This window comes from Haplochromis burtoni, unplaced genomic scaffold (genome assembly GCF_018398535.1).
Source record: "Haplochromis burtoni strain Fernald_Lab_line unplaced genomic scaffold, NCSU_Asbu1 Contig_328, whole genome shotgun sequence".
NCBI classification, from domain to species: Eukaryota; Metazoa; Chordata; class Actinopteri; order Cichliformes; family Cichlidae; genus Haplochromis; species Haplochromis burtoni.
In genome coordinates this window covers 275,595-291,040 of record NW_024582689.1, presented here as the reverse complement: position 1 = coordinate 291,040, position 15,446 = coordinate 275,595, and the positions used below count along the sequence as shown (strand labels likewise).

Here is a 15,446-nt window from a genome sequence, read left to right as displayed (position 1 = left end):
TATATATATATATATATATATTACTAGTTATGCCACACATTTGTGACGACTGGCAGTGAGTCTTTCACGTAACTGTGGATGAATTTTAGCCCACTCTCTTTCTTTAGTTTGAATTCAGCCACATTGCTGGGTTTATATGATTTCTTGATTCCACGTGACTGAGTGGCTGTCCTCAGTTTTCCAAAACACGTGAATCACAGTTAAAAGATGATTTTGGCAGATGGGAGGAAATTATGTAAGACAAAAATAATAAATACCTTTATATTACGTATGAAATGCTGTAATATAGTTCAAATCAAGACTTTTATTTTGTTAAAACGCAGTTTTAATCCAGGAAGTGTAAATCCTGTGCTGTTGGTGTTTACGGTACCGACAGTACTTAATATTAAGGGTTTTTGTATGTATAAACACTTCAGACTTTAAAAAAACGAACTGTGAAGGTCAGAAAAACTGCTGTTTTCTGGCTGCCAACAGCTGTCTACGGTCTTGTAACCGGAAACAGTCTCAATTCCGGTTCCCGACGCGCCAAAAACGAAAAACAAGACGTGATGTTCCGCACGTCTGTTTACATCTGTAGTAACCACTCATCTTGACCGAGTGACGAGAGACTAGGTGAACATAAACACAACGGTAAAACAATTTAATTAACTCCTTAAACCTTAGTGACCTTTAGCATGATCTCACTTCAAAGTTAATGCGAGCTAACTTACAGTTACATTAGCTCTGTTTCACTGTTGTTCACTTAGACCGTCTACGTGAACAGTCTGTGCCTGTGGACAAATAGGTGGTACAGTAGATAGATTACAGTGGCTGAAGAAGTATTTACGAGTACTTTACAAGTACTCATACTTGGAAAATACAACATTACATGTAAAAAAGAACAAAAAACTTGACATTTCAGAAACAGATTTTTGACTTTTTAGAGTAAAATGACTCATGCAGATGTGCAGCAGGATATAATTGTTATTACTATATAATATATTTGCCCATTTTTACATACTGCAAAGGCTCAGCTGCCAGATTTGAAGAAAAGTACACAAGCTAGTCACAGTTAGATCTGAAACACATCCCATTTGGATGTCATGAATATTATAATAAATATAAAAAAGCTATTTTATGTTTTTTCCACGGACACACACCCTTTCACTTGGGAGCTGTCCATGTGGATGCAATCTGAGTGTTCCAGGTCTTTATTGAATTGATAATCAGATAAAAGCAGCACAAAAAAGGTCAGAGCCTGATAACAGTTAAAAAATATAAAAAATAGAAGGCATACAGTGGCAGAAGGTGTCTAACCTGACTTTGTCTTATGTCTTCGACAGATGTTTTTTTGAGGATGTTTTAAATTGTAATCGATCTGGAAAATACTGAGCAGAGAGAACGAGTCAAAACTGATACTCATGTTTTCAAATTTGTACTTCAGTACAGTAACTGAATATGTGGGCTGTGTCTCATCTTTACTTACTGTTACTGTTACTTACTTGGCTGCTGTACTTGGCAGGTTTGAGATGTGGTTAATGCAATCACTTTGTCACTTGTCCTATTCCTGTGGGAGACACAGAAATCCCATTGGGGCTGCATGAGGACGGGCATAAAGGACATAAAACTTAAGCAAATCACACTACCTGCTGTGGCGACGCCTTGTAGCTTGTCAGCTTTTATATACCCAGCACGGAGTTGCCAGTTTATAAGTCCACAGGGTATAGGTTACAGTATTCTTAAACTGTATCTAATCAATATGCCATATGTAGTTTTTATTTCAGGTTGAAGAATGACAGGATAACTAAAGATCATTGAGTGAAACTGTCCTTGAGTGAGAATAACAGAGAATTTGCTAATTGGAGGTTAATACGGACTTGAAGATGAGTAAGTGGGGGGATCGACTGAAGAAAGTTGAGGAGCTCGCTCAGTCGTTCCAGAAAAATCCTCTGACGACACCTTACAAGCCTCGACTGTGGCCCTGCCAGCCTTCGTCTGTTTGGAAACTCTTCCCTCGTCAATCCATGGCTATCAGCTTCGCTCAGAGCTGCAAAGAGGTACACAAGACCTTCTACTTTAATGTTTCCATACTGTATGTGGAGGGAAAGTTGCTGAATTTTGTGCCTTTCATTCTCAAGGCTGTGCATGTTTTTGCACTTGAAAAAGAAAAGGAGTCCATGGGTCAAAGGATTTACCTGGTTACCAGTTACAGTGAGCTGTGGTTTTACTACAGGTAATATTAATATATATCAGTTACTACTCGCTTCAGATGCAGCTCCTTTTGTGTTCAGTAACAAAATTGATGTTCAGCTGTTGATTCTGGTTATTTTTCCAGGACTTACACCCAGTCTTTGATGCACTGTTATGAGGTGATACCAGAGGGAGCTGTCTGTAAGCTCTACTTGGACTTGGAGTTCCACAAACCTTCAAACAAAGGATCTGATGGGAAAACTATGGTGTCTTTGCTTATCCAGGTGGGGTCCATTTTTCTGTTTTACTACTTCCTGTTCAAAGGAGTTTAATAAAGCAGCTTGATTCACACACTTTTAGACATAAATTATGAATGGATTTAGATAGACTGTAGTATTTTCATAGTGAGCCTTGAAATGACTGCTGTTGTTGTCAACTGGAAATATATACAAATAAACCTGATTTGAAATTCTTGAAGTAGTAGTTTATTTTACCGCTAATAATGAAATGTAATAATGAAAATGAACCTGTGAAAAGAAATGGTTATAACTTGCTTCTGGACCCTGACGTCTGACTAGTGAGAAACATTTATACAGCACAAAGTCCACAAAAGGTGGGGCCCTGCGTATAATGTGAATAAAAACAGAATGCAAAGATTTGCAAATCTCTTTGACCCACATTTTATTCACAGTTAAGCACAGAAAAACTATGAAGTGCCTAAACTAAGAAAATGTATAATTTTAAGAAAAATAATAGCTCATTTTGTATTTGATGGCAACGTGTCTTAAAAAAGTGGGGCAAGGCATCCCGTCTTTTTTTAAACAACAGTCTGCAAATGCCTGGGAACTGAAAAGACTAGCTGCTGGACTTCTGGGAGATAAATTTTGTCCCATTGAAAAAGGTCTGGACTGCACCTAGACTCTTCTACTATGAAGCCATGCTGCTTTAATAGATGCAGTATGTGATTTAGCATCATTCAGCATCCATCTAATTCAAACTGAGCTCATGTTTTCCATGAAATAGTAAAAGTTCTTGTCTAAACATTTGATATGTTTACCCCTCTCTGCTTTGTGTGGTGACAGTACGTCTGTGACAAGTTATTGGAAGTTTATGGGATTGAATGCTCTGCGAAAAATGTCCTCAATCTGGACTCCAGCACTGAGGAGAAATTCAGCAGACATCTCATCTTCTGTCTTCAACAAGCAGCTTTCAAAGACAACATTCATGTTGGTATGTTCAGCCCTACATGGAAAACATCAGCCTGTTAATACCTGCTTAATAGTCATATATTCCATCTGATTGGGATTTTGTAGGGAGGTTCATTCATGCAATTCTTCAGCCTGTCCTGAACAAACCCAAAAATGGAAGCCACCTTGATAATGGAGTGGAAACACGGTTTGTTCTCCCAGACCTGTAAAAACTGCATGTTTTTATTTCTATGTGCTCAGTGTTTAAGGTTAAAATTTTGCACTTATTTGCCCTGAGTAGAACTCAAGCAGCAAGTCCAGAGATGAAGAGGCGTAAAGAGGAAGGGAGAGACCTCAGCTTCCTCCGGGTGAAAAACAAAGATGGTCGAGACTCTCTCTTTGTGGATCTTGGTGAGGGAAATCAGATTTTTAAAAATTATTATGTCCTTTTTTTATGTGTAAAGATATGCATTTACACAATTTCCCTTCACGTACCATGGCTTTTTATTTCAACACACAGGTGTCTATACAAAGAACAGAAATTTCCGCCTGTACAAGTCGTCTAAAGCGGGGAAGAATGCTGCGTTCACTGTGGCAGAAGATAACCAGTGTATTGCCAAACCTGAGAAGGGAACTTCTTTGGAGGAAAGCATTTTCTTGGCCTCCTTAGTGTGTAACGTGAGGTACATTGGGCACAAACAGCTCAGATTCCTGTGTGCTGTGATCTTTTTTTAAAAAGGGCCACACATAATCTCTCCTCCCGTGTATCAGCTTCACAGGTCAGAGGATTCTTACATGGGATGTCCCAGAATCAAGTGAGCCCAAAATCTCCCCATCTAAGTCCCAACAAGGGTCAGATTCAGACTCAGGTAATGCTGAACCGAGACCAGAGTTTTTCTTAATCTTCTGCATATACATATGTGAAGTATTCCTGCATGTAGTCAGTTTATGGCATAAATGTTATTGTTGGTTTCACCTCAAAAACCTCAGTGTGAAATGATTTGACTCGTGAAACTTTTTCCCATATATTACCGACAGGTGCACTTTCTGGCTTCCTGTCATCCCCTCACCAAGAAGTGGACAACTTTGTATTAACGGTGGTTAGAAAGGATGGGATACAAGGAAGTAAGTATTATGCAGTGAAAACATTTGCTCGTGAAATATTTCAGTCTGTAGAGTTCATCTGCCCTAAAATTGTGGTTTTCTGACGTGACATCCAGCCGAGTGAAACATTTAGATATTACCGGGTTTTTTTTTTTCTTCCTGAAAAGAAAAGTGTGGCAGTTCACATCGATCGTCCTACCTGACGTTTATGATCTCATAAATTTTGACAGGCTTAAGACGATGGAACTACTTTGCCGCAGAGCAACTTCTCGTTTATGACATCGCCAAATACCGCTGGTGTGAAAACGTGGGGCGGTTTCACAAAAGCAACAACATCATGTGAGTGCAGTTTGTTTCCTTCATCTTCTGAAGATGGTCGAGTGTTCTTACGCTTTCTGATTTGGCTCTGTCACCCTCTGCAGGATCGTTGTGGATCTGAAAGAGGATGTGTGGTACCAAAAGTGCCACGATCCTGAATGCAGGAACTTCAGGTCCTCGAGTATGTCACGATCCGAAAGAGCTGCCATACTGACTTGTAGTTGAAATAATTCAAGGAAACATGATCTGACTGTGAGGTAACATCATGTCCCTGTTACAGGTTACCCACTGCCACAAGAGATCTGTATCAGCTACGTCTTGACGCTGGTTAGTTCATTTATTTTAACAGTGTTTTAGCTTTAACATGCATCAGTCGGTAATCACGTCTTCTGTTTCTTACAGGATGAGGAGGACCAGGTGTACCTCATGGACGATGCTGGCAACATTGAAAGCAGCCAGGAACATAAACCCATGGGCCCACAGAGCACAACTCACACAGAGGAGGAGAAATCTGATGTGTGGGGAGATGAACGGGATGATCGGGACTATTTGGAGAGTCTAGACGATTTTGAAGAGAAGAGTGAAGAGATCTCAGACCAGCTCCTGCTCAGTTGTATGGCTGATTTTGATTCCCAGTAGAGCATGAGATTTGTGTTCTTTTGCAGTATTGCATTAAAGACGCTGGCAGCACTTTAAACGTTGCGAAAACATGTAATAAATACTTTATTACATGTGCCGTGGAGACGCCCCTGGTTTGTACATAGCTGCAGGTGTTTGTGCTTCTGCTCAAGTGGAGATCCTTGATTGCCTGCTCAAGTTTAAACTGAACATGAACTGTAACATAGCACAGCTGCTGCTCTGCTGCATTCAAAGGAGCCAGCTGAGATGGTTTGGGTATGTGATCAGATCAGCACCGCAGACCACACTAGATTAAATATTTGACCAAGTTTCTGTTTGAGGTCATCTTCTCCACCATCCCCAGGCTGCCTTCACTGCTCCTGCTAATGTTATAAACACTCCCTGGAAGTACCTGGACAGAACACACACAAATACCACACCGAATGGCAGCATGGAGGACCTTTTTGCTATGAGGTGACAGTGCTAACAACTGCACGACCACGTTGTGTTTATTTGGTACATTTGACAGATACACTTTCCATTATAGCACAAAACTGGACCGTTCTCCCTTTTTGAGATCACAAGTCATTAAAAAAAAACCCAACTAAACAGTACAGCTTGTGCTGTTAAGAGGTCTTTGACACGATTGGATGTACATCACGATCATTCATCAGTCAGAAAACCGGCATTCACAAAAAACAAACAAACTTTTTTTCAAATGGCTGAAATGAAGACTGCTGATTTTGCAAAGGACATGGAAACTGTTTGATCAACGATAAAAATCACTGTTACTATTTTTACCCCAAATACTTGCAGAATATACAAACGATGGTTGTGCAGCTTCATTCCTCAGCTTTTGGCAATGCAATGTCAGGCATTTAGAAAGCAACAGTGAATATGTTACATGCAACATTTAAAAATAACACCAAAAACAAAAGCCCAAAATCTGTGAACCAACATGATTTTCAGAAGGCTGTTAACCAAAAACCTCATCAAAGTCCTTCAGCCGGCAGCACTGAGAAATATGGGAATGCAGGGAAGCTACAGAGTATCTGGCATGGTACCCTGTACACAAATTTTCCAGCAGATACACTATTTACAAAAAGATGATATTAAATATCCCCTTAAATAGATAACCAAAGCATGAAATGTCATGGCATATAAATAGTTAATATCTGTCACTGTTGTAGAAGTATTTTCAAAGATTTTCTCTTGTTGCTCTCACGAATAAAACTAGCAGAAATGTTTTCAGGATTCACCTTTCTGACCGTGAAGTTGTCATACATAAAAGCAGAAGTCAAACTTCCTCTGTGCCATTTTAACCCTTATTCTTGGATAAACTACACAAGAAACTTGGTGCGGGTTCTGCGGATCTCTTTGCCAGTTAGCCAGTGTTAGCTAGGATAATGGATCTGTGTGATTATTGATCAAAGTGGGTATAAAATGCACTTTTAAAATTCATTATCCAATTATCCTGAAAGCTTTTCCCCCATATAACTGTTAAGATTGTCACTTGCAGAGAAAGTGAGACGGATTCCCTCAGCACACTGTTTGGTTCTGGCTGTCTCTGAACGGCTTCCCTATAATACTCCTTGAACTTGGCTTACATCTTAATTTTGGCATAGAGTTCATCGATCTGTTCTCTGAAGTGGCTCCGAAGCTCAGTCCTCTTGGCTTTCAGGGTTGGAGTCAGCAGACCGTTCTGGATAGAGAACATCTCGGGATGTAACACAATGTCCCTCACCTGCAGAGGGGAAAAAAGATAAATGACAGAGCAAACATTGACTTAAGTATTGCTGCAAATAATTTTTAAGGATGCATATATTGCAAAATTCTGGGTCTCTGAAGTGTAAATCTTGCACTGAAACCAGAAAGAGACCCACTCGTGCTTTTTCATGTAAAAAAAGATGAGAGATTAGCACAGTCACAGTGACATGTTTGGATCTTTCAAAATAAAACCAAAGTGATTGTGCACCATTAATTTCCTGGCAATATTTTCCTTGAGTGGAAAAACTAAAATTATTTTCCAAATTTACTTCAGTGGACATTCAGTTCAAATGAAGTCTTTTTGTGGGAAGCACTGGCTGTGCTTGAAGTTAGACAGGACCAGTCACCTGTTCAAAAGACTTGAGTCCTGTTTCTTTGCCCAAATTCAAGATGTCCTCCAGAATTGCCTTCTTCACATCCTAAAAGCAAAAGCAAAAAAAAAAAGGTCAGAAGATGTTACACAGGCATACAGAGTGAGAGTCCATGTTCAGATTGCTGATAGTAATAAATCGGACCTTGTTGTCACACAGCTCAGAGTAAGAGCCTTCAAACCCTTTTTTCTTGGCCCAAATAGGTAAGAAGTCAGGATCGGGCACCACTATCCCCACCAGGCATGCCTTTAAAACACAACATGGACCAGATGAGAATCAAATGCTTCAAACAGACTATTTGTGTAGATTTAAAAAAAAAAAAAAAAAAAAAAAAAAGTCTGAGATTTAAGCCTTACCTGTAAGCTGTCACCATGAACAAACACCTGGGCCACGGGGTCGCTGCGAACATAGATGGTTTCAATTTTCTCCGGGGCGATGTACTCTCCCTGTGCCAGCTTAAAAATGTGTTTCTTTCTGTCAATAACCTTCAGAGTGCCATTCTGCAGGGAACCACAAGAGCAATGTAAGTATAGGTTTATGCACAGTGATCATCACCATTCGCATCACCACTCAGCCCGTTTTACTCACAGGAAGCCATTTCCCAATGTCACCAGTGTGCAGCCATCCATCCTTATCAATAGCCTCAGCTGTTCTGTCAGGATCTTTCAGGTATCCCTGGAATACATTTGGTCCTTTGACGCACACCTACAACAACCGAGATTATAAATAAGAAGCTGTTTGGTTTGTTGTTCTTGTTTTTATTTTGTTTTTTATCAACCCCGCTACATTTTGTTTTTACAAATAGTTTCTCGCTCACGTCCCCGTTTGAAGCCAACATTGATTTCAAATGTTAAAGGACAGCCTCTCCTTTAAAGGGTTTCCTTTTGTTGTATCTAAGGCAAGCTTCTAATTATGTGGTAGAATATTGAATTAAAAATGTATGAGGATAATGTAAACCTCAGGACACTGAGGCTAGTTTCAAAATAATACAATTTCCATGTTAGTTTTATAGAAGAAATGTGTCACTTAAATACATATTGTGGTTCTTTAATATGTTTATAATAGTTTTGCATTTAAATTCTGTGTCGCGTTTTTGTTTCTTTTTCTTTTTTAAAAAGAAAAAAAAAATCTGGATCCTGTTGCACAAAGTTTATGTTATTAAAACAATAAATTCAGTTTTGGCCTCTAGAAATCTGCTTTTTTAAATTATGCTGTGTGTCACAGAGGTGCTCACACCCTTCTGATGATCAGTTGTATATCACCACCTGGCTGCTCTTAATTCCTATAGAAGCAGTAAGCAGTACTTTTTTTCTACAGGGATGTATGGTTGTGTGAAAACTGACTGCAAGTCTCCGTAATGGCCGTATGCATTCGACGAATCCTATTCCTCACCTCTCCCTCTCCATTGGCTGCCAGATAATTCATTTCTGCCACATCCACCAGTTTAACAGCATTGCAGGGCAGAGGAGGCCCAACGTGACCTGATGACAGAGCAGTCATAGTGTCGTTTCATTCTTACAAGCATCACTGTGTCTACAAATTGCAAAATTTAGTGAAAGTCTTATACTTTACCTGCTGACCAGTCCCCAGGCATCGACATGGTACAGCCAGCTGTGCATTCAGTCTGACCGTAACCTTCATAAAACTGTGGAAAACGTTTACGTTATTAATGATATTCATAAACAAAGTATTAAAAAAAATTACAGATGAGATGACTGTGAATGTGGCTCACCTGACAGCCGAGAGCAGCTCTCAGGAAAGTCAGGATGGTCGGGGATACCGGGGCTGCTCCTGTAATCATGAGTCTCACACGGCCGCCGAGGCTCGCCTACAGTGCAAAACAAACATGAAAGCTCCAAAATGTCAACTCAAAACTAATTTATTATGCAACACAAAAACCGCTGCAGATTCATTTAACAAAATAATTTTGACGAAAAGGTCAAATGTGTGGGCGTGTTTATCCATTTTGTGTCTTTGTTCCTCTTTAGTGTACGTGCTCTTTGAAAGATTGTTAGGTGGCACGTAACATCTCCAAGTGCTTTAAAGTGTTTCGTGTTTACCTGCACTTTCTTGAAGATGAGTGTGTCCCACATGCTGTCTTTTCGGACCACTCCATTTTTAAGCTCCGCCTCTTTCCTTCTGAAGGCAAAATCAAGCAGCCATCTTTTCAGTGGCGTGTTGGCTTGACCAAAAACCTGCAGAGCAATGAGAAATATCCAAATCGTGTTTCGTGCAAAGCAGCAGACCAGAGAAACGGCACTTCTGACCACAAAAGCACATAAACAGCATAAACTGACCTTGTCAAACATGCGGTTGAGGAGGCGGGGGACAACAGGGAAAACTGTTGGCTGGAGTGTTTTCAGATCATCCATCAAGAGTCGAATGTCCCCTTGGAAGTAGCCGATTCGAGCCCCGTGGACGAGTACGACACACTGATGGAGGGGAAAAGATGCTGCTCATTCCAACTTTGACAAATTAAAAATGATATTTTGACCACACGAGGGCACTAATGCTGCATTTAAACACACTAAGGCGGGGGTGTCACATGTAAGGCACAAGGGCCAGAATCGGTCTGCCAAAGACTCTAATCTGACCTACTGGACAACTGTGGAAAACATGAAGGAGTGCACAAATTTTAAACCTTTAACTGTATAATTCACACTGCTGATAGAACTCAAAAACACATGTATCAAATACTATACGCTAGGCATTAAGGGGTCTCACATCTCATGTCTCACAAACATTATACTAGCAGTCCTTCTCTGCTGACTCCTAAATATTACCTCCACTAATAAATTCATTGTGCATCTTAAGGTAAGCAACATACCTCCACAACCCTCTCAAACATGTGAGCTAGAGGGAGATAGGATACGTGAATGTCATTGGCGTTCAGCATGCAGTTTACCTGCAGAGGAACACACAAAACACATGCAGGTGAAGCACTCTGTACTTTACCTCCACTACACGCTCAAACATATGGGCCAAAGGCAGGAAGGAGATGAGCACATCTTTACTTGTGGGCTTCAGTGTTTCCTAGACGACGGACGAGACCACACAGGACGGGACAGACGAGGGAGCAAGACAGACGGACAGAGGAAAATACAAAGAGGAATCAAGGAGAGGCAACAGGGGCCAGACAGGGATATTAGAGCCATGAGTCAGCTTCATGTTTTTTTCCATCTGACGTAGAAAAAAAAAAACATATGAGAACAAAAGAAAATGTTTGATTGAACTGTGCCGAATCAGCTTCTACAAAGATGGATGAAGATTTTGGCTTTTTTATTACATTTAGCAAATAAATTCAATGACATGGTTTGTTTTTCTATAATCTACCTTTACATATACAACAGCTTGTGTACTTCAAAACGCCATTTAACTTAATTAAGAACTGAGACTTTATGCTTCCTTTTTTTTTTTTTTTTTTTTTAAAATCAGGTGTTGCCTTTCTGTCTCATCTTTGATGTTCAATTATCGCAACTTTAAACGAGTACAGAAAAAAAAAAAAAGAGGATACATGATTTCTTACAGTCTGATGACAACCTGAAGGCCACCCAGAGCCTCTGAGTTATTATTGTTTGGAAAGGTTTCAGTGAGATCAACCAATTGAAAATATTAGAGTGCCGGTGGGTGGGTTTGTTTACCTTGGTCAATTTAATGAAAGCGCCAGTGTTGCAGACTACGTTTTCATGAGAAATCATTGCACCTTTTGGGTATCCTGAAAGTAAAGTTTAAGCAAAACAAACACAATAAAAAACAATTATGATGATATATAACATAAAAACATAACATTTCTGAAATGTTAACGCAATAACAACCCCGTACTCACCTGTTGTTCCAGAGGTAAAGCAGATAAGAGCCTGGTCATTTGGTTTGGGAGGCTGTAATCACAGAGCAACACTGATACGTCTATTACATTTAAAATACTTTTTTTTTTTTTTTTTTTTTTTTTAAGATGGAGACCAGTTGATCAAGCAAATTCATCGAAGTTTCACCAATGACTCTCACTGGAGTAATTTAGTCTAAAAGAAGAGCCTTTAAAAAAACTCATGTTGTCAGTAGATCAGATAAAGATGGCGTGCTGTTCCTACTCACCACTGGTTGCTTGAGGTTAGCTTTACCCAAGGCCTGGAAACAAAAATGTACAAAAATTAGTACATCTGCAGGAAGTCCTGATAAGGGTCTGATTTCTACTTAGCTCGAACACGGCTGGATGGTTTCAAAAACACAAACAGAAACAGACTGAAATATTCGAACCAGAGTCGCCTTCACAGTCATTTTTACATGCATGCAACAAAATTACAGTTCTATTCAACAGTGTCTTGATGCATGCTTAATCATCCTGGTAAGGCATTACTCAGTCTCAGCTGACTGCAGGTTTCTTCAACCTTATAAACAGTATATTTGCATAATGACTGAAAATAGCACCACTGTTGAAGAATCGGCTGTGAGGTCAGTTTCTTGATCAATAATATGAAAATGATCATAAGAATTAATCAAAGAGCATTATGCCATTATGTACTGTTTATAAGGTTGAAGAAACCTGCAGTCAGCTGGGACTGAAGAAGTCACTTGGATGAGTGACGAAACGTTCCTCCTAGTGACAATCTACGTCAAGATGAACAGAATCAACTTTCTGGGGAGTACTCTCTATAGTGCAGACATAACACAGAAGATGACACAATTTGCTCTGCACATCAAGAATGAACATTTGTGAAACTCAAAAATGACAAATCCGATTCTTATTCTCACCTCTAGCTCCTTTAAACTCAGGATCTCGATGCCGTTCTCCTTTGCGCGGGTCACCAGGTCGCTGTCAAACGCCTCGATGAGAATAATCATCTTCACCGCTCGTGCTTTTCCGCTGACACAATCCAGAATCATCCGGGCCTTTTCAGGGACATCACAGATCACCGTTGAGATGTCGGCTGTGAAACAGACGGCGCCAAGCGAACCATTAATTTAATCTTCCATCGTCACGGCCCTTGATTTATAAAGCACTCTGACAGTGCTGCAGGCGATATGTGGTTAGTGTGAGATGGTGCCCTTTTGTTATACCTCTATCAATAATGTAGTCAATGGCTTCAGCGCCGAGTGTGTCATACAGCGGGACAGCCACCAAGGAGTACGTGTAACAGGCGAGCTCTGTAATGGTCCACTGCACAGAAACAGTATCATTCATTTGAGTTCAGCCGTGGAAAAAAAGGAAAAAGAACAATAAACAACTTGGTAATGCTACAAGAATCATTTATGTCACAGAGATCTTAATGGAAAATTTGGAAAGAGTTCAATATCTGATACACCTTTTGACTAACAATATAACAGCTTCAAACAGTATTTATGTCAGATGGATGAATTAGTCATTACCTAACTCTTTCTACCAGGTCTCCCATCAGAAGTGTGGAGTGTGTCTACACTAAACCAGACACTTTGCAAGGATCACCTGTTCAGCTGCTCATTAATGTAAATCAGCAAATTACAGGGTAGCAACCTGCTTTTATGCCTACAGACATGGTCAAGATGACCTACTCAAGTTCAACATGAGCATCATGACTGAGCATGAAATGGTTGTTAGTACTAGACGGGCTGATCTCAGTATTTCAGAAACTGCTGATCTACTATGAAATTACCAAACAAATATCTCCTCAGTTAAAGAGGAGTGTCCGCAGTATATATTTACCCTTTTAATCTGCCCTTGTAACACAGGAATGCAGTTAGCTTGTGGTTAGTGATAACAGAAACACCGTAGGATAACATGAGAGGATGACGTAAGTTTTACCTCTGGTCTGTTCTGAGAGAAGATGCCGATGAATTTGTCTCCTGTGTGAGAGTGTCCTCTGTGAAGGAGGGCGGAGCCGATGCATTCTCCTCTATCTATTACCTGTGCAAAAAATAAAATTAAATCCAGTTTTTAAAATAAATTCCCACTTTGATGGTTGTAAAAATCCCACACTGGCATGTCCGTGGTGCCCATCTAACCTCTTTATAAGTCTGCCATTCATATGGCTGGTTTGGTTTCCTCGATCCTAGACAAGGTCCATTATCTGCAAAAGAAAGAAACGTTTATCCAACATCAGCGTCTTTGGGGATTTCTCACATTTAGCAAGTACAAGAGAGACACTGACTTGATACTCTGAGCCCTCGTAGGAACACCTCGTATAACGTGCGTGCATCGTCGTAGTAGTGAGTCAGGTAAGAGCCGTCTTCGCACAACACCGATCTTCTCGCACGCTCACCACCCTGCAAGGAAACAGAGTTCAGCAAACTCGCCATGATCCCTTAACACGTTTATCTACTCATGAGCTCCAATGCAAAGACTGGGCTACAAGTGACAATATTGTGCACCCTGAAATAATAAAACAACATTCAATGAGGCCCCGTTCATCAGCAGCACCAACAGTGACTGTGTGAAAAACATTTTAGTACTTTTAATGTAACAGGAAGTGATGAAGTCATGGCTTGTAACTCCTAAAACTGACACTAACGCCAGCTGTGATTGAGTTTGTGGAGAAAATCCATTAACAGTGAATTAAGTCAACTGTTCAGTGCTTTTTGCCCAGCGTCACTGTAAAAGGGATCAAACCTCGGAAATTCCACTAACAAATATGACCGTAAAACCGAAACCTAAATCCAGAGAGTTTAACTGGAGAAAAAAAAAAAAAAAAAAAAAAAAAGAGATCACTCACTGGTAACTCCACTGACTGCAGTCCAAGATCACAGGGTGGTTTGAGGGCTTTTGGACGGGTGGCAAACCAGTAGGTGGTGATGGCCGCGAAGGCACCCATACCCATGAGGGCGTTGGTGGGAAAGCCTCGGACGTACTGCCGAAAGTCATCCAGCTCGGGAATCCGCAGCTGTCTCAGGACCTCCTGAGCCTGCATGGTCGTTTTGCAGTGAACCTGCAGAAAAACAGAAAACAATAAATGTCATTGGTCTCAAGTTTTAGTTTTAATTTAGCTCAGAGACTTGTGTGGAGAAGTGAAATATTTAGCACATAATATGACTGTAATAGGAACTTTTTCCATTTAGTGAAATTCTGTAAAGAGCCTGAAGCTACTTGATGCTGGCCACTCAAACTGAACAGTTTCATGGCCTCACTTTTCTCACATCATGTTCGAAACACAGGCCCTGGTTTTGTGGTTTGTTTTAGCTGTAAAGAAATCTGCCATCTGTCCCTCAGACACGTTAGTGCTTTTCCAACCTACACCACCCTGCCATCCACCTGTAGGCTCCAGGGTAATATCTATCATTTCTCATCATGCAACATGTTTAAAGGGCCAGACTCTTTTCTGAGGCTATAAGGAATCAAACAAACCAGGCTAAACCATTGTTTTAATAATACATTCTGACCTTCACATTACAACAGGAACACATACAGAAATGTACTCTATAAAACTAAAGCATCAGCTTAAAAAACAGGCATGATTTACCCTATAAACCTTCTGTTAGCTACACATGAATCCCGACCCAGCCTAGTGATCTCAGGTTTGACATTAAAATTTGCTGTAAAACTGCTGTAACACTATCTCAAAAGCCAAATGTTTTTAAAAGGACTATATCACGTCTACAGCTTTCACTTTTCTCTGACACAAACACCTATTTCTGGCAAACTGACGCGTTAACACAAAAACGTACTGCGCAAAATAAAAGCTTCAAGGATAAACTAAGAGTGAATCATCCGAGGCTCACCGCAGAGATTGAGCAGCAGCACAGCTCAGTGATTCAGTAATGAACCAACTCTTCACTGCAACTGTGTTTTTTTTTCTTCTTCTGTGGTTTAAAAATCTGAGTACCAGACTTACAATGAGTCAAACATTGGATGTAAATGTGAATATTTCTTTCAGTGAATGTGAATACTGAAGACTGGAAAATGAAAATAATTACGTTTGTGTTTAAAACATCAAGATTTATATAT

The 15,446-nt window shown here is 40.1% G+C and overlaps 2 protein-coding genes across 4 annotated transcripts in view; one reads left to right on the top strand and one right to left on the bottom strand.

The window, feature by feature from the left end:
- The first annotated feature begins 429 nt into the window (after positions 1–429).
- primpol (primase and polymerase (DNA-directed)) lies at positions 430–5,734 on the top strand. The gene is made up of 14 exons (XM_005942024.3): positions 430–630; positions 1,752–2,036; positions 2,118–2,212; positions 2,315–2,453; positions 3,252–3,399; positions 3,483–3,564; positions 3,658–3,767; positions 3,877–4,039; positions 4,128–4,225; positions 4,395–4,481; positions 4,691–4,799; positions 4,883–4,959; positions 5,059–5,105; positions 5,181–5,734. Exons 2-14 carry the CDS (start codon positions 1,863–1,865, stop codon positions 5,415–5,417), a joined length of 1,566 nt encoding a protein of 521 aa, XP_005942086.1. The 5' UTR covers positions 430–630; positions 1,752–1,862; the 3' UTR covers positions 5,418–5,734.
- A 119-nt stretch (positions 5,735–5,853) lies between these two features.
- Positions 5,854–15,446, bottom strand: part of acsl1a (acyl-CoA synthetase long chain family member 1a) — an 18,532-nt gene continuing 8,939 nt past the window's right edge. For 2 of the 3 annotated variants that reach the window (XM_005942020.2, XM_042228514.1), the window contains exons 2-21: positions 14,218–14,430; positions 13,657–13,771; positions 13,511–13,575; positions 13,311–13,412; positions 12,590–12,689; positions 12,284–12,459; positions 11,627–11,659; positions 11,361–11,412; positions 11,176–11,249; positions 10,362–10,439; positions 9,832–9,966; positions 9,595–9,729; positions 9,267–9,362; positions 9,107–9,179; positions 8,927–9,015; positions 8,123–8,239; positions 7,891–8,034; positions 7,679–7,780; positions 7,511–7,582; positions 5,854–7,140 (exon numbers count right to left, since the gene is read on the bottom strand). In XM_005942020.2, coding sequence (XP_005942082.1) covers positions 7,000–7,140; positions 7,511–7,582; positions 7,679–7,780; positions 7,891–8,034; positions 8,123–8,239; positions 8,927–9,015; positions 9,107–9,179; positions 9,267–9,362; positions 9,595–9,729; positions 9,832–9,966; positions 10,362–10,439; positions 11,176–11,249; positions 11,361–11,412; positions 11,627–11,659; positions 12,284–12,459; positions 12,590–12,689; positions 13,311–13,412; positions 13,511–13,575; positions 13,657–13,771; positions 14,218–14,412 — 2,094 coding nt within the window. In that variant the 5' untranslated portion in view covers positions 14,413–14,430 and the 3' untranslated portion in view covers positions 5,854–6,999. Of the gene's footprint in view, positions 7,141–7,510; positions 7,583–7,678; positions 7,781–7,890; positions 8,035–8,122; positions 8,240–8,926; positions 9,016–9,106; positions 9,180–9,266; positions 9,363–9,594; positions 9,730–9,831; positions 9,967–10,361; positions 10,440–10,489; positions 10,568–11,175; positions 11,250–11,360; positions 11,413–11,626; positions 11,660–12,283; positions 12,460–12,589; positions 12,690–13,310; positions 13,413–13,510; positions 13,576–13,656; positions 13,772–14,217; positions 14,431–15,446 lie in introns of all 3 variants that reach the window. The other variant, XM_005942023.2, reaches the window with a different exon arrangement.